This window comes from Lagopus muta, chromosome 6, assembly GCF_023343835.1.
Source record: "Lagopus muta isolate bLagMut1 chromosome 6, bLagMut1 primary, whole genome shotgun sequence".
NCBI lineage: Eukaryota > Metazoa > Chordata > Aves > Galliformes > Phasianidae > Lagopus > Lagopus muta.
Window position 1 is genome coordinate 24332970 of NC_064438.1, and position 19475 is coordinate 24352444.

Genomic DNA, 19475 nt, shown 5'->3' on the forward strand with positions numbered 1-19475 from the left:
GAGCAGACCTAATATCTAACACAGTCCTCCTTCAGTACACCTAAGTTGTTCCCAGAACAAATACCACCACTGTGAACTGCCTTGTTCATTTTCTTTTTTCAGAAAGTTGCCACCTGCACCTTACTAACATTTCGGGAAGGAAAAGACACCAGGTGGAATTGGAAAGCTTTGCTCTGTCACATAACAACAGAATAACTTCTTGTGAGAAAGAAGATGAATAATTAGTGTATTGGTGTAAGCTGGTCTGTGCAAGGGGAAGCAGGAAATGCTAAAAGCCGTATGAATTCTTCCAAAAATCTCAAGTTCCAACAGGGAGACAAGCCTATCTAGTTGTTATCCCTTTTATACAGGTGAGCTTAAGAGACTTCGGCTCTGCATCCTTCCAATGTCATTGTTGACAGTACCATCACAAGTACATCAAAACCAACATAAACAAACACACACGATGGCCAATCATTGGTCACTAATCCAGCTACTTCTGCTCTCAGTACCACCAGCTGATACCTCCAATTTAAGGCAAGTAGCTGCATGCCATTTCTTTTTTCCCCCTAAACTTATCTACCTCTTTCTATACATATATTTCTGTAGTACGAAGAAAGCTCGCATTGCTTTTTTTTGTTTGTTTATCAGTCCTGGCACTGAAGAATCACTGTGTCTCAAAACAAAACAAACAAAAACAAAAAAAAACCCCACAATTAAGTATGGAAATCCATGCTAATTGTCTTGAAGTTTAGAATTTGGGCTTCACTTCATTCTACAAGTGATTCTGATTCATAAACGTCAGTGAATCATTAAGTCAGCAACTTGTTCTCTCACCAAGCTTTTACAACCAGTGCATATGAAATGATGTTACTCTGTGAATAAATGGAAATCCTATTTTTATATAATTCTACATAATATTATATATATATATGTACACACATATATAGTCATATACACACAGGAACTTTTAAAGGTACAACTTAATAACAAACGGAAATGCCATAGATAAAATGACTTTTAAAGCACTCAAGCTGTATAATCTAGAATTCACTTCAAATGTGAAAAGTACACAGCTATCAAGAAGACCAAGAAAAAGCTATAATCCACTTACTTCAGCCAGGTGTGCAAGGAGAGCAATACTTTGTACTGTTTTACCCAAACCCATTTCATCTGCCAGGATTCCATTGATGCCCTGCAAAAAATCCATGAATTTACACTTTCGTCTTACTACGTTTTTATCCATGCAGGACTTGAAAAATGAAGCAACCTACTTTCTTTTAGGTCTTCTACTGAGAGATATTTCATATCAACTGCACTTTCATTCATTTCTAGGTCATATTTTTTTTTCCCCTCAGTCTATCTGCACATCACAATCACACTGCAAACTGGATATGCACAGAGCAATGCCATCTGCAATTTACAGTCTGCCCAAAGCCTGAAATTGTATGCAATTCTGAGAAGCAGAAGTCTCTTAAGTGTATAATCTAAATGATAAGCAGTTCTGTAAATATCCACATAAGGAATCTTGAAATTTATGTTCTGTTCAAAGTCAAGGATTCTGATGGGTGGTTTACATAATATTTTCATTTCTTCTAAAAATATTGCAGATGCAGTATATGTGGTCTATTTTTAAAACTAGTTAAGTTTTTGAAAAAGTTTCCCCTAATTACTTAAATTATCCTAGAAGTTTTAAAAATCTGCAAGATGTACTAAGATACCTGTTCATATAGGTTTGCCAGCCAATTCATGCCTTTCAGTTGGTAACCTTTCAGTTTCCCGTTGAAAATAGTAGGCTGTGGAATATCTTCCCCTGCCCGGATAGACGGATTTGCTAAACTGTAGCTCTCCCCAAAGCCAGTACCAGACTTGTTAGCAGCTCGTAAAGCAGCTGCTCGACTTTCCTTTGCATCTTCATCAAATGATCTAGTCTAAACAAGAAAAGGAAAATACATGAAGATTACGAACATGTTAACAAAAACTGTATAGTAAAAGGCTTTACTCTTCACATTAACACACATGATGTCTGCCAGAAATTAATGGAAAACAAACCTGTTCCCAGATATTTTATCTTTTTTCCACTTGTTTGAACAAAGAAAGGGGCAATGAAATCAAACTAACCTACTAGACTTGGCTGCTATTAGAGATTCTGGCTTTAGTACCTTTACCAATTACTCTGCTTTTTCTTTTACTTCATGGATTCAAAACATACATACCCGGGCTTGGTGAATCTGGTAAGCATCCTCAGCATTCTTCAGAGCTTGGGCCTTGTAATAGTTACTATCTGAAAACAACATCTCCATGTTAGAGCTTTGCAGAATCAACAACCCAAGTTAAAAAAAATAAAGAAATCTGTTAAGCTTCAGTAATTACAGATGTGCTTCTTATACAGAAGGAATTTTATGCTTGACATTGTATACGTGATTAATAATATAAATAGCACAGTAAATTCAAAAGGGCACAGGAAGGATTGTGGATGAATTGCTTACCATAATCTTCCTGGGTGATGTTGACCACTACTCCTCCTCCAATATCAATCTGCCTTTGGGTAGAGCTGTCTTCCAGTTTGCGTAGGATTTCCTCCTGTATTCCATCATGCCCAATATCTCGCTTACGGCTCATAAAATGGGCATATAATTCAGTTTGTGTGATCAGGAAGTTAAGTTTTCGCTGCTGCCTTTTAGCCTAAGAGAAAAGCATTTATCAAGATCACAGGTTAAAAAATAAACAACAAAAAAACCCACCAATAAAACAGAATAAAGATTTAGTGATTAAAATATGGTTAAAAAAGAAGTTTTAATCTAATAAAATGACAACCTATCTAGGTTTTACTATGCACATTATTTTGATTAAAAAATGCCAGGACATCAGTTGTATGCAAAAAACTAGCCACCACCATAACCACCTGTATTAAAATAGAATATTGATACAAATGAAATATTCTTTTAAATTAGATAATCATGGCAAAGAATACCATAATCTCCCAAAAGAAAGATTAAAGGTTTTGTTTATGCTGAAAAACTTAAAGATTAATAAAAAAGAAACAGCAACAGAGAGGTATATGGTAAAAGAACCAAAGAATTAAAAAACTCACAATACAATCATAGCAGGTAACTCTAATGTTCTATTATTTACAAGTAAGGAGAACAGTGAAAGAATATATTAAATGTATACATCTGAGTTATTATAACTGTCTGGGCTTCAGCAAGATGTGGCAGAAACTCTGTTCATTCCTAGGGTCTGGCTAAAAAGTGCTATAGTAAAATTTGCCTAGTGATTTCAGCCACACAGTGTTTGCAGATTTGCAAGAATTGAGAGAAACAATACATAAAAGCAATACATAAAAGCATGATCTAATGATTTTAGCATTAAACTAAATAGAAGGTATTCTGATGATTCAACATCAGCTCACCACTGAACACTGAAGGTAGAACTGTAAATCCACCAGAGAATTTTGGCAAGATTTTTTTTTCTTAAATTCAACCCTTATTACTAAGAGAGTCAAGGAACCAAACACTTTGCCAACACAAAGTGATCACAGAAAAATTCTCAACTCTGTAGGCCCCCAGAAGTCCTGCTCGCATTCTCTGCAAGTCTTGATGCTAGTTTACAGCAGAAAAATAAATAACCAATGTGAATGAAAAGATGACTTGGCCTTTGTATTCAAAAAGATGTACAAATCATCACAAAAGGCCAGCATGAACTAACACTGAGTTATGCATGCATCAGTGAGACACACGGTGTTCATTTAATCCTTTATTCTACTTCAATCACTTAAAATTTACCTGAGTAAAGAATTCAGGTAGTTCAAAGGCTTCTTATAATCTTTAAAATAGCAAATAAATGCACACAATATTATTGAAACAGAATAAACAAATGAACATAACAGCCCAGATTTAGAAACTCAAATTATTTAGTCATTTCTGTGTTTACTCAAGAAATTCATTATCAGCAACCTGTGTTTTTGCTTTACCTCTCTCATCTCCTCATCCAGCTTGCGTTGCTCCAGAGCCTCTTTCTCAGCCCGTTTGCGATGCTCTTTTTCTACCTTTTCATATTTTTTCCAATAGAGAAGCATCTCCTTGGTAAGACGACGTGCCCGTGGTAGAGTTTCCTTACAGTTTTTCTGGGCCTGGAGAGCAGCTCGACGTACCTCTCTCATGCACTGATGAGCAAGCTAGGGAGAAATAAGGTTTGGATGCAGATGAAAGGTGAGCAGCTTTAAAGAAAACCAGCAATGCACATCACGTTTAATTGCAAACAAATCTGACCCTTCAAAAGAGAAAAACTATGGTACTTTGCTCAGCAGTTAAACTTTTGAAATGATGAGAAAGAACATAAACGTCCAACAACTTCCTGAGATGCATACAAAAAAACAAAACCTAAGACAGCTGCAGCACAGCACGGCACTTAAAGGGATTGATCTGGTGGGTAGATCTTTCAAAGGTACTCCAGAGACCAGAGTTTAAGGTCTGCCTGCAACTGTGACTCTACTCCAGACATTCTTCAGTTGCACACACTCTTTCTCACTGTTTGAATAAGGCTGCTGCAATGGCGATATTGGTAGCACACAATCACATTCACATGTTAATATACTGAAAAGTGGGGGAGTATCCTACAATTTTCCTACCATCTCATAAAGAAGCATACTAGTGTCATTTTTCAATCCAGCACATATAAATTAATGTCATTGTCATAATGGTCAAAATTGCTGTGTTTGATGTTTGTGACAGTTGTTTTTTTCCCCCACTGAAATTTGTACATCAATAATTCCATTATACAGAGATTGCAAATGATCAAGTAAAATGAAAGCAAAGGAAAAAAGAGTGTAATTTCCAACCTTTTAAGTCTGCTGCATCACTCACTTGCTAAAATACAGTTTGTGATATCTACAAATACAATAATCACAGAATATTTGTCCAGACATCAAAAAGAAATCTAGCCTCTGATAAGGACGCCCACAGTGAAGTAGATCCTGTTTTCTGTATTCCTTGCAGAGAAAACATTCCCGTTCCTACTAATGTATATATGGAACATAATATTTCCTATGTCATCTTGTGTCTGACGACTATTAGCCATATACTTGATTATTTTTTCACTAGGCATACATATGAATCACACACTTGAGCATAACACTTTAAAAATGCTTTAAATGCATTACCAAATGTTCCTACAATAAAGTCTTCTAGGTAGAAATAGTGACACTTCTCAGAGACTACTCAAATGAGGAAATAAATTCTTTTGGCAATCACTTAATCAAAAAAATTGTTCCGTTTTTAATCCCAGTTCCTATGTAAGTTTGCATAAATTAACACATTTTAATGCTTCCAAGAGCCCTTTTGATTTACACATGAATACTTACAACTGCAAATTCTAGCTACTGGATAAATGGGCAGTTCAAAAGCTAATGAAGTGTACTGAAGTCTTTAATTTACTGTATCAAAATCAGTGAATAAAAATGAATATAGTAAATCTTATGAAAGCCAAAATGAATATAGTAAATCTTAGGAAAGCCAGTGGGATTTGAGGACACAAATTTATGTTGCTTGTTTCCTCTACTGCTTATGAAACACACCAATATGATACATTTAAAAAATGAAAAGCCTCATACAAATTATTTACGTACAGCTCTTTCTCCTGTACTGTCCTGCTAGAATCATCAGTAAGAAACAAAGAGATTACAGTTTGCTTATTACGTTCAATACAAGTATCAGTATCAAGCTGAACACTTACCTTTTTGCTGTTGGTAAGGAAAAGGTTGCGCGCTGATGCTTTTTGTTTGTATGCCTATAAAAGAACACATCCTACAATTACTTGATGGCTAATAGCTGCACACTACTTTAGACAATCACTATCCAGTCTCCAGCTGTTAGATCTGCCAACCTCAGTCATGCAGTCCATTGCATAATTGAGTACATGTTCTGTAACTATTTTTGGTTCTGATGGAAATACCTTCCCTCCTTCACTGTCCAACACATGTGTAAATGCATTCCTGCTCCTGAAGGAAGTATTTAAAACATCCCCTTTTTCAGGCTTTTTCTTTAACTATTACTTCTGCAAAGCAGGATAATCCTATTCCACTGTCAACACTGAAACAAACAGAAGATGTTTCCACTGTTCCCCAAAGATAGTTAGAGTTAATGTAAATTATGTTATTCACATGAACAAAATCATTTGAAAAGATAACACTGCACATACCCTTTGCACAGTTCCTACATTCATAAAGAATGATACAGCTACCAGTTATACTCAAGTCATTAGAAATTCAGTCTGTTAAAAGTATATTCCCAGAGAACAAATGACAGTGCATCCAGCCATCGCAAACATGCCCAAAGCTTGTCCTGTAAATGACATGAAGCTTTCCCTAGGTTGTTTCTTACGTTTCAAAACACATATATGCTGTGATGACTGAAACATGCCTCTCCTGAACTTAAACACTGGTCCTGAATATTGGTTTGCTTTACGTAGGTATCCTGCAGATTTGTGGAAATATCTCCTTGAGTTTATTGTACTGTTCATGGAAAAGGGTTAGATAGCCAAATTAAAGAAACACACTGCATGATACACTGGTGTTAAGAAATCAGAACTGCACTTTGCTTACAGATTGCAGAATATCAGTTTGGCCATTACTGACCAGCAGAAAATCACTGTTATTTTTTATCCCACTTTCTTGTTATCATCAGTGATGTAGCGCCATTAACCAAGCTCACCTTTGGCAACTCTTTTTTAACAATGCTAAGCCACACTTTTCGCCGACGAGCATTAAGTTGTTCAATAGACATGTGCTTTTTCTTGGACCCAGGTGGTGGTGTGTCATGAGAAAACTTGGCAAAAACTTTGGTCTGGTGATGGTGGTGTTCCGGTGACTCCTCCGAAGACAGATCTTCATCCCGCCTCCTCTTTTTCTTTACTTTTTTCAACTTTCCTGCAAGATCGATCATTAAATCTTTTTTTTTCCCTATTCTGTGGACCTTTTGCATTTAGTCTGACATCTCTCCTAACTAAGCTATCCAAGCCACTTTGTGTGTGCAACCAACAAAAAAGTCAAACCTACCTATGCCTGCCAGTACTAGTACCATGCACTTATTTCTTCATGCTTTTGCAACTAACTCCTATGGCATGTTTCCTTTCATGAGGAAGTATTCATTAGGAATTAAAATATCTGTGATCTGATACAATGCTTCTTGCCCTGTGGTAAAATTTTACTTACAGACATGTAAAGGATATATAAAAGTAACAACATCAGCATTTGGTAGATGTCTCAAATCATCGTGAAAGAGATTGACATGTTATCATTTATTGTGAACACAACTTTCAGAGGAAACTACCAGATAATAAATACACTATTCGATAATATGCAAAATCAGGACACTACAAGATTACTGGAAAAAAATACAGCATTAAAGGAATTTACAGAAAGAGAGGAAGGATAGAGGGAAGCCCAAAACAATCTTCTTAAAACACAGCTCGAACATGAGTGCTTGCAATACACAGAATTCACCTTACACTGACAGTTCACAGTCTTCTCTTCCTGCTTTCTACAGATGCTGCCAGCTCAGCCATGAAAGAAAACTGCACTTCCTGGCAAACATGCAGCTGAAAAACTCCAGCTGAGAGGTTACAGAAGTAATTCTATTTTAATGCATATTGGACATCAATTCTCAGCTCCCTCTAACTTCCAGAAAACAATCTCATTTCTGGAACAATTACACATTCTGGAATAACTGTATCAGTTACTGAGTAGTTTCTTATATTTTTCTAAGAACTATCAAGTTTCAAAGGAAACAAGCAAATGGATCATGATACGCAGCAATATTTATGGATTCTGAAACATAGCCAAGCAATACTGAAATAGCTATGAAGTACTTATTGCATGTCTCTCATTCTGGATCCAGAGGTCCACAAAGAAAATTTAAAACCATGAACTCTCAATTTGCACCATCTTTTTTCACCCTAGTTCTCTAGAGGCCAGATAAAGCACAGTATTTTACGATTTCTCTTTGATGGAATCGGCCATTAGCCTTCCATCCAAAACACAAAGGTCTGGAACGTGTTCAAACATAAACATTTATCCAAAGACAATAATAAAAGAAAGGAGTTTAAATCACAGCAACTACCTAAAAACACAATGTGAGTGACTTTACCTTTCAATTTTTTCTCTTCTTTAAACTTCTTTTTCTTGGGCCCTAGCAGGTGGCGCTGCTGCTCATAGTAAGGATCGTATGTAGACAGCAGTCCTGCGCTGTAGTACTGGTATTGCTGCAACTGAAGTAGATGTAAATGAGCACACTAGCACAAACCAGATACGGCAGATAACAGCAATAGCAGGTAAATGAGTTCACATCTTGATTGTAAGTAAGACATCCGTAAATGTACTACTCCATATTTAGCACTGTTATCGAGGATTGGAGAGTCCAAAGTGAAACCACTTGCCCACAGGTGGCCCCTGAGTTCTACAGAGGGAACCAAACCCACTCAGTCAAATAAGACAGGAAAAGCGTGCAGCGAAGCTCACACTTTCAAAACATACCACTACATCATTTTCCATACAGGTGCTGCCCAGCAAAACAGCACATTACGTGCAACAGTCCAATTAAGGACTTCCTACTTGTTTTGTTTGGATTCCCAAGTTGCATACATGTCCTACTTTTATCACATGAAAAGATATCAAAGGACAGGTTTAGGTAAAAGGCATTTAAAAGATTTCCACACAAACAAATCAAACATTCAGGTTATCTTGCAAAAGTAGGTGACCAAGGAATTTGGAGATTATAAAAAAATGTAACATATTTCAAGTGTTATTCAACTGAAATACTATAGAACTACATACAGGCTATACACAAACATAAAAATTACGACCTTTGTGGAAGCTGGGTGTATGAGTGTTTGTGCAGCTACATGGTATTTCAGGAAGCCAATACAATCTGGATTGAAAAGATAATGACTGAACAAAGAAAAGAAATGGACAGAAAGAAAGACTTGGGTGGAAAAAAAATTTCTTCACTCTTCTGGAGCAATCTGAAGCAGTATAAAACAAAATGTAAAATGTTTATTTCATGCACATTCTCTGATAGCAGAACAGGATGATTTTCTTCATCTGAGACCCACTTTCGGCTGCAATTCAAAGCAGCTTTTTTTTTTTTTTTTTTTTTGTAAATGCTTTTATGTCTCAATACATTATTAGAAACAAAGCAGTCAAAATCTGGCACAATGCTAAGAAAATTAGAAATGCAGCAGATATTTTCTTAGAAGGAAGAGATTAAAAGAAGTGGATGTAAAAAGAAAATCTAAAATAGAAAAGGAAGGTATGAAAAAAAGAAAGGCAAGTAAAACCCCAAAGAATTACAGAAAGCACTAAGGAAGAATACGAGGAACTCCCTTTCAAAAAGATAAACATCATCCCTTTGATTGCAGCCTCAATGGTGAGGCAAATGTACTGCAGTAGGTTTAAGCATACAATTTTAATCCTGAACAGCAGCGACCACCTGTATTAAAATCTAAGCCACAGCATCTCAGTTTTTTGATATGTACTGTTTGAACGCTGCATTCTAACACCATTTTTGCTCTAATGAACACAAGAGTGTTGTAGAAGCCGTATGTACACATGCATCCATACTATGTATGTAAATTGTTGGGAGATTCTTAGCATAAGATATCAATAGCTTTTCAATCAGTACAGAATTATTAACCCTTCCCTGAAACTGACATTAGATTGTTATAGTCTACCAAACAATTTTCTAATCCACAAAATACTATAAATTTTCACAAAAAATGTGGAAGTAGTTAAAATAATGCAACTATAATGCAAAATAATGTAATAATGCAACAAGGAAAATAAGAAAATGAAGGAAATATGGAAGTTCTGGATTTTTACCTCTTTGTCTTTGCTATATTTACTTTGATGTAGTTTCTTATATTTGTGTAATCGCAGCATATTGTGAAGCTCCTCCCTTGAAAGAGAAAATTCTTCTTCATCCTCTCCATCCTCATCACTTGGAGAATCTGTGTCACTGGAATCATCACTCAGAAGGATACTCTAACAACAATAAATAAAAATAAAATTAGCAATAACAACTCCCTATACTGCATTGTTTATTTTTGCAGAATGCTCTTGGGCCTTTATCTAGTAACACTTAGCCTTTACAAAGTGTCTTCCCTCTGAAATGCCTGAAATGGAAAAGAGTTTTCTGATCTACGGTGCTGTTCAGTATCTAATCAAGTAAACTTTTAATCTTCAGAGAGGTACAGTTCTGTTAGCTTAGTGAAAATTAAGCCACTTTAAAACCCACTGCAACTGCCTGTGGTCTCAAAAGGCTCTTTCTAGCAGTGAGAAAAGCCAGGATATAAGCAAGGGCATTTTACGATGTATGTTTGCAGGTGCTTTGCTACCTCATTTGTACTACTTGTCCTTCTATTCTCCCACTGCACCACTTGCACAAGGTTTGGCTCTTGCTTGACCTCTTGGCAACCTGTTTTTACTAACTAGAGAACACTGCAGTACAATGAAAGGCAAAGATGGCACAGTGCCACTGTTCCACTCTCTCCTTCCTCCCCTCATTTGGACTTTGTACTGACTTCATCTTACAAACAAATTTTCACCTCAATCTCCAGTGTCCATTTAATACATTTCATAAGCTCACTTTAATTTGGACATAGTACTAAAATTTCTTAATGCTTCTAAATGTATATTCACTGTGGTATTTTACCAAAAAGCTGCTGCTCACCAAAACTGAAATGCCTACCATCCATTTTGCTACACAATGGAAATGGAAGCCTTAAATGCATAGAGACTATAATCCTATTTTGTTCCACCAAAGATCCAATACAATACTTACTACTGACTATCACATACTCCTCTTTCTTTCTCTTTCTAACATGAGAAACCTCTGTAGAATGCCTTTTTTGTTTTGGTATTTTTAATGCAGAAAGAGAACAAAACAACAAAAAAAGCCCTTATTTCTTCTTAGCAAGGGACACTGGAGTAACTCCAGTTACTTAAAATTGCAGCAAAAAACAGACCAATATAGTACGAGATTAAAGAAGTCCTTTAAAGATTGTTTTCAGCAACATATCAATTATTACTATATCTCTATCTCTTCTCCTTCAATATGATACTTTGCATCAATTAAGCTGCACCACATCATTTCAGGCAGCTCTCAAACACAAGCAGTTGCTGTGTATGCTGCGTCAAAAGAAGTACTTTACTTTGACTGTGGCCAAAGAGCATGGAAGATGCAACAGGAAAAAAATGTCTAATGCTCTGGCTTTATTAAGTTTATTAAGTGCCATGGAGGTTCAAGTTGGATATTAGGAACAATTTCTTTTCAAGTTTTCATGAAAAGGGTAGATGTGGCACTGAGAGACATGGTTTAGTGAGTACAGCCGATGGGTTGGGTGTTGGATTAGATGATCTTAGTGATCTTTTCTAACTTAATAACAGGATATGGGAACAACTAATCTTACTGTAAACTTACCATATTTAGCAATTACACTTGTGATAATTTGTGATAATGCTCTGACAAGTGCTCAAATTACTTTCTTTTTGCCCTCTACATTGTTAGATGTTCAGGATTCCATCATCTATACCAGATGAGAAGGCAGAGTCCTTTATTCATCACTGTCTACAGGGTGTTAACTAAGACTCTTCTGCTCTTGTCAGATTTCTTTGCAATACCCTTACCTTCAGCCACTTTCTGCTTTTCTTCAGTTTAGAAAAGTTATACAAGCTTCCTTTTTCAGACTTTGGCTCTGTTTAAAGAAAAGATAAAAACAAATTTCTTCAGAAATAATGCTTTTCTCAGCCTACCCCAAAGTAAGCAGAGATTCAACTCAGTGGGTGACTACCTGGCTGCAGTACTCCATTCAGGGAATGTGTGTTCAGCACTCCTGAATTCCCTACTCCAGAAGATTCCCCAAGCAAAGCATTTGGAGGCTCTTCCTTAACTTGCATCAAGGGATCCCCAGATTGAGGCAACAAAGGATTGTCATCCAATCCATCCTCACTTTCATCACTGCAAGAAGATACATAATATGCTGAGAATGAAAGGAAAACATTCAAAAGAAGAAACGTCTGTGCAACTTGCATGTGGCCATTTACCTAAAGGTTTGAGAATGAAAGCAGCCTCAGCTGTAATTCTGTGCATTACAAATACTGCTGTTAATAATTTAGCGTTCAAACCCTCAGCAGCAGTTAATCATCAGACCAGTCTGGTTATGCTATCAAGCTGTGTCCCTAGTCTCTAGATAGATATTTAATACTCGAAGCACGAACTAACCAAGAAACGAAGTGCTGAGTCAAATCAAAGCACAATATTGTTATTCCCAGCACTACTGTACATGTGAAAGATACAAAGTCATATTTTTTTATTCCTTGTGTGAATCTTACAGGCCTGTAATACAGGCTGCTTTCTATTATGCATACACTTCTCAGTTCTGTAAGCTCACAATTACAAAATACTGATGAAATAAAATTAAATTGCTTTTGGACAGAAACATACCTTGATGAGTCACATCTCAATGGTACAGCTTACTATCATAGAAATGCTGCATCTGACAACACTTTGTATTCCACTTACGGCTACGTGCCAGTTCCCTAAAAAATTAACTTAATGCTTGTTCATCCTACCTTTTGCAGGCAAAGAAAATTCTGGCCACTCAACTACGACTAAGAGCTTTAAAACATCTTGCTAATTTGTATACCTGGGCAAGAAATATGATGAATTATCAATGAGAGGAGAAGCACAGTGCAAATTCTTTACAAGATAAGGTTTTATAACGAACAAGTCATTCCCAATGAACAAGTAAACTCCTACTATGGTGTTGCCTGTAGGGTTATAAAAATGCTTGTCTTTCCTTGATATTCCTTGTAGAAAAGGCTTTAGTACCTGGATATATTCCTGTTAAAGATGGCAGACGTCTGTCGTAAAAACTGATCCAGTCGCAGAGCTTTCTCCAGGTACTGCAGATAAAGGGGTTTTGCCAGCTCTGAGCAGCTGCCATCCTCCCTGGCACCCAGCTCCGAGGCCATAGAACAAACTTCTCCTCATGCACAGATGCCTCTGAACACGCAGCTGTTGAGAGGAAATCACAACTATCATCGCTGCCACCACCTCTGAGAAGAAAAACAAGGTGAGCAGGCAAACCTACTGCATGTGACACCAGATGCCAATACATCCAAATCCACAGCTGGAGCTGCATAAATGAAAGCACTATCAATGCCCTAAATATGATAATATTTACTGCTAAATAAATGTCTCCAACTAAATTTTTTGCTTATGATAGAGCATAAAAATAGTCAGCTTTAGAAAGATTAAATGTTATTCTGAAGGATTCTTCCTGCTTGTATTGCTTCTTAGAGATACTAAAAACCTGAAACAAATTTCACTTTACTGAAAAGCATTTAACGTGTAATTCTTCAGTTACTGAATTACTGACTACATTGTTTATGAGTTTATGAATGAAGCTTAAGCATCTGCTCTTCTAATTGTTCTCTCCACGTTTACAGTCAGCATCTACCTTTCTCCCAAGTCTTTTATCCTAAAAAAAAGTATTACAAAATAGATTCAAATCTTCCAATATTAAAGAAAAACATCATAAGTGATTGCCACCTTGAGACTAACAAGTTGAACCACAAGTTGAACCACAGCAGAATTTATTATTCCTTAACAAACATTCAGCCTTCGTATCTTTCCTAGAGAATAAGCAACAGAATGCCAGGAACTGTTGCAAGAGATAATGGCACTTAGACCAAAGCTGTCTAAGTTCAATTTTCTATATGCTAGACCTTCTTATGCCCAACAGAAATAAAATGGATGACCTCAGTTATGAAATACTTGTTTCAAGCAGAGGCTAACAAGACAGCAGAAAGCTCCTGAAAGCCTTCCCTATGAAATCATAGAATCACCAAGGTTGGAAAAGACCTAAAAGATCATCCAGCCCAACCGTTCACCTATTCCCAATAGCTCCCACTAAACCATGTCCCTCAACACAACATCCAGTCTTTCCTTGAACACCCCCAGGGTCGGTGATTCCACCACCTCCCTGGGCAGTCCATTCCAGTGCCTGACCACCCTTTCTGAAAAGTAATACTTCCTCATATCCAGCCTGAATCTCCCCTGCCGTAGCTTGAAGCCATTCCCTCTGGTTCTATCACTAATGACACGAGAGAAGAGGCCGACCCCCAGCTCACTACAACCTCCCTTCAGGAAGTTATAGAGAGCAATGAGGTCTCCCCTGAGCCTCCTCTTCTCCAGGATGAACATTCCCAGCTCCTTCAGCTGGGAATAAATAAATAAATAAGATTCATGTTGTCCAAGAAATTTTAAAATATATATGTCATGTTCTTTATCATCCATCTGGGAAAGAAAAGCAAAAAAAGCACAGAAAGAAAAAGCACCACCTAAAGTCAAAGACTGTCTTCTAAGAAACAGGGTTATGAAGAAAATAAAGAGGTGAGAAAATGAGAGGAAGCATGAAACTTGTGCCTCTGATAGATGAGATTTCTGAGGGAGTGGATAAAAAACAATACCAAAAAGGTGGGAGCAGTTTACAATCACATTAACAAAATTGATATATATATCACACGAGCAGATTAACAAAAATTATATACAGTAGAGAGCAAGATTCAATGCCTATAATATCAAGAAAGAAGAAGAAAAAAAAAAGCTATCTCCTTTATCACTCTTTTACTTTTTTAAAGCTTTCTGCAAACCAGAGCTGGCATGCATTTTGTGAATATGGCACTCCTTCAGTTTCCAGCCAAAATACCACACATAACCGTCATTTAACAATTTCGCCCACAGCCACAAGGCATCCTTCACCTCTCGGCTCTTTGCAGGAAGCTTTCCCCAACCTCAACGTTGGGTAGCAGTGCCTCCTGCTTCACTCAGCACCCCTGGCTTCAGCTGGGTTCACCACGCCTTGAGGACACTGACAAACCGAATGTGCTCTTTTCCACCACATGAGACTTGGCCTAACAAAACTCTACAAGCTTAGCAGCAAAACGAAGGGAAAAAATATTATGACAGCAATCTTAACAAAGTCCTCCTTGCACTGGCCCAGTAACAGCACTCCACAACTCAGCCCTCACAAGCTTTTCACCATTTTCCTATTTTAACTGTCCCAAAAGGTTCCTGTACACACCAACTTAATTACTCTTGTCTTCAAAACAGTTACTGGTGTTCATTCTGCTTCCTGAATAACCAAATAAACACAGGAGAGCTTCAGAGAACCCTTACATACATTAGCAGTGCCCTAAACAAATTGAGATGTATATTAAATACAGAAGAACTCAGGCACTGAATTCAGCCTTCCATTTATTTATATGCTAATAGCCACACTCCCAATCTCTCCTGCTTAGCTACCAATTTGACAGAAATAACTTTCAAAATGATACATTTTCTTACAGATCCAAGTTCATTCTTAAGATACCTTCTTTGTCCTTTAGAACATGTTGCTCATTCCAGTGTTAATGATAGTATGGGGCTTACTCATTTACTTTGTTTTTCAAGTCTGCCCACCAGCGGGTCTGGCTGGTAAGCAAACATAGCACTGGAGAAGCACCCTCCAAGGACATCCTCAGGAAGCAGTCAGGCTTTATACAACGTGTCCAAGTTTTATGCCCACTGACTTACACCATCAAGCCAGCAAAATCATTGCTCTCACGAAGCAGTTCAGCCTTAACAACAGACTTACTGAGTTTAACACCTACTGGCCATTTCTGAATGAAGTCCAACAGGTTCCTGCTCCCAGTATCAGTTTAAAGCAGGAGCCACATAAGCAGCAAGTGTTCTGAGCTCCCGCCTAGCTGCCAGCTGGACAGTGTTTTCTTTGTACTGCTTCTCCAGAAGTCACCTTTTTCTTCTTTTTCCCTTCCATCACTGGCATTTCTACATCTCACTGAGGCCCAGTATATTACTTTCTCTTCTCTTTACGCCCAGTGCTGACATGAAGCATTATACACAGTGATGGTAGCCGCGCTCCTGAGGGCACACACACAAATGAAAGCTGCCTAGGAGGGCTAAGGTGCAGCACAGCGGCTAATCCACACAGCCTGCTCTTAGCCTTTGGCAAATCAGCAAGTAAAACTAATCCCAATGGGCTCAGCTGCCATGCTGAGTGCATGCATGCCGAGTGCAACCGGCCGGCTGGTGAGCTCATTCACTCGGGCACTTCAACCCACACGAGTGGTTTCTCACCTCTCCTCCATACCAATAAGCACACGGATGACACGTTCAAATGGGCCAAAAGCCAAAATCCCAGTTTACATGGGGAATTATGCATTTCTCACACCTCCATTTACATCATCAGAAGTCCTATCCGTAGAGCAGGATTAAGAACTGAACACAACCTTCTACACTGTTTCAGTTCCCTCACAATTGAGCAATTCTGTTTTTTTTTCCTAATGCCATCTTTTTACGCTTTGCATTTTGACACAAAGATTTTCCAAACTTACACAAACACCCAAGGTGTTTGGTTTTTTTTTCTTGAACAAATTTATGAATCAGACATACAACACTCCTTGGAACAGCACATGCTGTAAGGACACTCTGCAGTCACATCTCCAGAATCACTCCTGGCACAAACATACACATCCACACAAATCAGGGTTTAATTGGGAAATTCACAAGTACAATATCAGTTAGGTGCATTTTTGTCACCTTTTCTTATATTGTGTAATCTCTGATACAGGCAATTGGAGTGGCATAAAGGTGCTTGACGGGGTATTTTGCTTGGAGGAGAATTCAAACTGAAAGGGGAAAAACAGCATTTAGTTTGATAAAAGCATAGTTACACTGACAACTGTTCTCCACAGTACATTATACGCCCAGTCTTCAAGTAAAGACCAACTCCCACATAGTTCTTCTAGGGCAGTAACTCTCCTAAATGCAACTCTGACACCCAAGAGACCATTGCTTTTCAAAGACCAGTCAGAAGAGCACTTCATAAGGCACTCAAGTTCTCCATAGCGCAGACCCAGTGCTGACTGAGCAAACAAGCACACACGACTGAAGATAACTGCATCTTTTTGGTTTGCAATAGCTAAGAAATCCTTTTAATCACTTTTCTAAGGAATGTACTTTGTTAAAACTAGACACTGCTATACACACAGTATTCTGCTGATCTCCTTTTGTAGAAAGGTTCTGTATTGCTTTCCAAGGAACGAGACAGCACTTCATTGATTTCAGTTCCACTTTAACTGCTTTTAAACACACAGAAGAGCCACTGGGACACAGGCTCCCAGTCTTCTATTTACATAAATAATGGGCACAGACTGAAGAAAAAAAAAAGGTATACAGCCCTACAAAAGTGTTATCAGAAGTAAAACCAAACCACAGAACGCTTTAAAACGTACCAAACACAGAAGCTGGCACGTGGCAGCTCCACTCCCACACTTACACCAGGGGAAAAGCTCCCAGGAGAGACTGAGCCACACGTGTCACCACGTGGTGTAGGGTGAGAACAGGCCTTGCCCCCGGGGCCAATGCCCACCTCCCGGCAGCAATCCATTAGGACTGTGGGCCCTGCACTATGCAGAGCACAGCTGTCACACTGCGCCCACAACACACAGCCTGCACAGACTGCCGGTCTGCGTGTCGCCCTTTTGCCCCAGCTCACAAAAAGGGAACCATGCCCAGGCAGTTTTCTTCTTGCCACCTAAACAACCCTTACTGCGTAATTTAGTTCTCCAAGCAGCATGCTTACTGCGGAACATACCGCCTTTACGTTATATCTAAGCAGAACAGAACTTGCTCATCTTAACAGCCAAGAAGCGCAAGGCGGGATTTTAAGCAATCTTAGCAACACATATGGGAGAGATGGCCTAGAGGTGACCTAGAGGAAACATCCTCAAACACTGAGAAAAGTTCAAGCTGCTGGCCCTTCTCCCTCACTGCTCTCGGCCTTACCAACCACACGGAAGTCACAGCCCAAGCCTACCAGCACACACTGAGGGGGTGACCACATGAACGTCAGTTTTGACCCACGGAAATTAAAAACAGGTAAGTGTTGCTAACACACAGCTGTATGAGGTACACAAAATCCAAGCAGGTTTGTGTAAGAGAAAAGTAGAATTCTAGCAATGCATATAAAGAAGTCTTGTTATAAAAATGGATTTAGGCTGAACCATTCTATACAAGAGCGAAAAGCAGTCCGAAGGAACTGTCATAACCGCAGAACTGGAAGGAAACATAAAGTCCCCTCAGTCCCACCCGTGCTGCAGACAGGGCTGCCCCCCACCAGCTCAGCTGCCCAGGGCCGCAGCCAACCCAGCCTCGATCGCCCCGGGGATGGGGCACCGCAGCTCTCCGGGCAGCCGTGCCAGGGCCTCACCGCCCTCTGCACGAAAGATTTCCTCCCAGCGCCCAACCTCCACCCGCCCCATCTCAGTCTAAGGCCGTTACCCCGTCCCAGGGGCGCGCAGGGGCTCCCCGCCCCGCCACCATCTGACAGCGGCATCGCCCCACGGCAGTTCCCCGCAAACCCCGGAGGCGCAGCCCGCCCGCGACCGCGCACCACCGCCCACAGCGGCGCGGCGTCGCGCTGACGCGGCGCCAGACCCCGAGCTGCGAGGCCCCCGCCGCCGGGCGCCCACACGGGGCCGGGGCGCGGCCACCGTTTCCTCCTCCTCCTCTCAGCCCGCCCCGCCGCCCGCCGGCACCTCACGCCCCCGGGCCGGGCGGGCAGCGCCGCGCGGGGGCGGAGGGGGGGGGGGGAAGCGGATCGGCCACGCTCCCCGGCCCTGCCCCCGCCGCGACACCCCGCGGCCCCGCCCGCAGTCCGAACCCCCCCGCCGCGCACGCGCTGCCGCCCCCCGCGCGCACGTGCACCCGCAGGTGCACGGCCCCCCCCCCCGTACCCCCCCCTCCCCATCCGCTCGTGGGGCTTCGGGGCCGCCGCGCCGCGCGTGGAGGGGGGGGATGCGAGGGGGGTGCGGCCCGCGGCGGTCCCGGGGGCGGGCGGGGAAGGGGCTGCGCCTTTAAGAAAAGGCCCGGCCGCCGCCGCCGCCGCCGCTCGGGGAGGGGGGAGCCGCGGCCCGGCGGGGCCCAGTCCGCCACCGGCCCCGCGCGTCCTTGCGCGGCCGCCGCGGTGCTCACCTGGGGCGCGGGCCCGGCTGCGGTGCGGCGCGGGCGCTGGGGGTGTCCCCGGGGCTCGCCGCCCCGCTCGCTCTGCCCGGCCTCTCGCCGCGCGTTGACGGGGCCGCCGCTGCCCGTCTCCTGCCGCGGGGCGCTCCCGGCTCCTGCCTCGCCAAGATGGCGCCCGCGCTGCTGCTGAGGAGGAGGCGGCGGCTGCGGGCGCTGGGACGGCGGCGGCGGCCACTTTCGCTCACTGAGAGGAGAGGAGCAGGGACACGGGGAGCCATGGCGGGGGGGAGGAGAGGCGCCATGGCCAGGCCTGAACAATCGAGCCCGGCACGCCGGCGCGACGCTCCGGCCCCGCGCCTCTGCCCCGCCGTCCCGCCGACGTCGCCGCCGCCGCCGTACGAGCCCCGGGCCCGC

General features: G+C 41.1%; 1 protein-coding gene across 3 annotated transcripts in view; it reads right to left on the reverse strand.

The window, feature by feature from the left end:
* Nucleotides 1-19340, reverse strand: part of INO80 (INO80 complex ATPase subunit) — a 62631-nt gene extending 43291 nt beyond the window's left edge. Inside the window, exons 1-14 of one of the 3 annotated variants that reach the window (XM_048948220.1) lie at nucleotides 18381-18531; nucleotides 16638-16726; nucleotides 12864-13049; nucleotides 11824-11990; nucleotides 11660-11727; nucleotides 9854-10015; nucleotides 8124-8244; nucleotides 6690-6904; nucleotides 5713-5766; nucleotides 3953-4156; nucleotides 2469-2664; nucleotides 2196-2263; nucleotides 1701-1910; nucleotides 1094-1174 (exon numbers count right to left, since the gene is read on the reverse strand). In XM_048948220.1, the coding sequence (XP_048804177.1) occupies nucleotides 1094-1174; nucleotides 1701-1910; nucleotides 2196-2263; nucleotides 2469-2664; nucleotides 3953-4156; nucleotides 5713-5766; nucleotides 6690-6904; nucleotides 8124-8244; nucleotides 9854-10015; nucleotides 11660-11727; nucleotides 11824-11990; nucleotides 12864-13006 (1689 nt within the window). In that variant the 5' untranslated portion in view covers nucleotides 13007-13049; nucleotides 16638-16726; nucleotides 18381-18531. Of the gene's footprint in view, nucleotides 1-1093; nucleotides 1175-1700; nucleotides 1911-2195; nucleotides 2264-2468; nucleotides 2665-3952; nucleotides 4157-5712; nucleotides 5767-6689; nucleotides 6905-8123; nucleotides 8245-9853; nucleotides 10016-11659; nucleotides 11728-11823; nucleotides 11991-12863; nucleotides 13050-16637; nucleotides 16727-17332; nucleotides 18348-18380; nucleotides 18532-19073 lie in introns of those variants that run through there. The other 2 variants (XM_048948219.1, XM_048948221.1) reach the window with 2 other exon arrangements.
* Nucleotides 19341-19475: the final 135 nt, after the last annotated feature.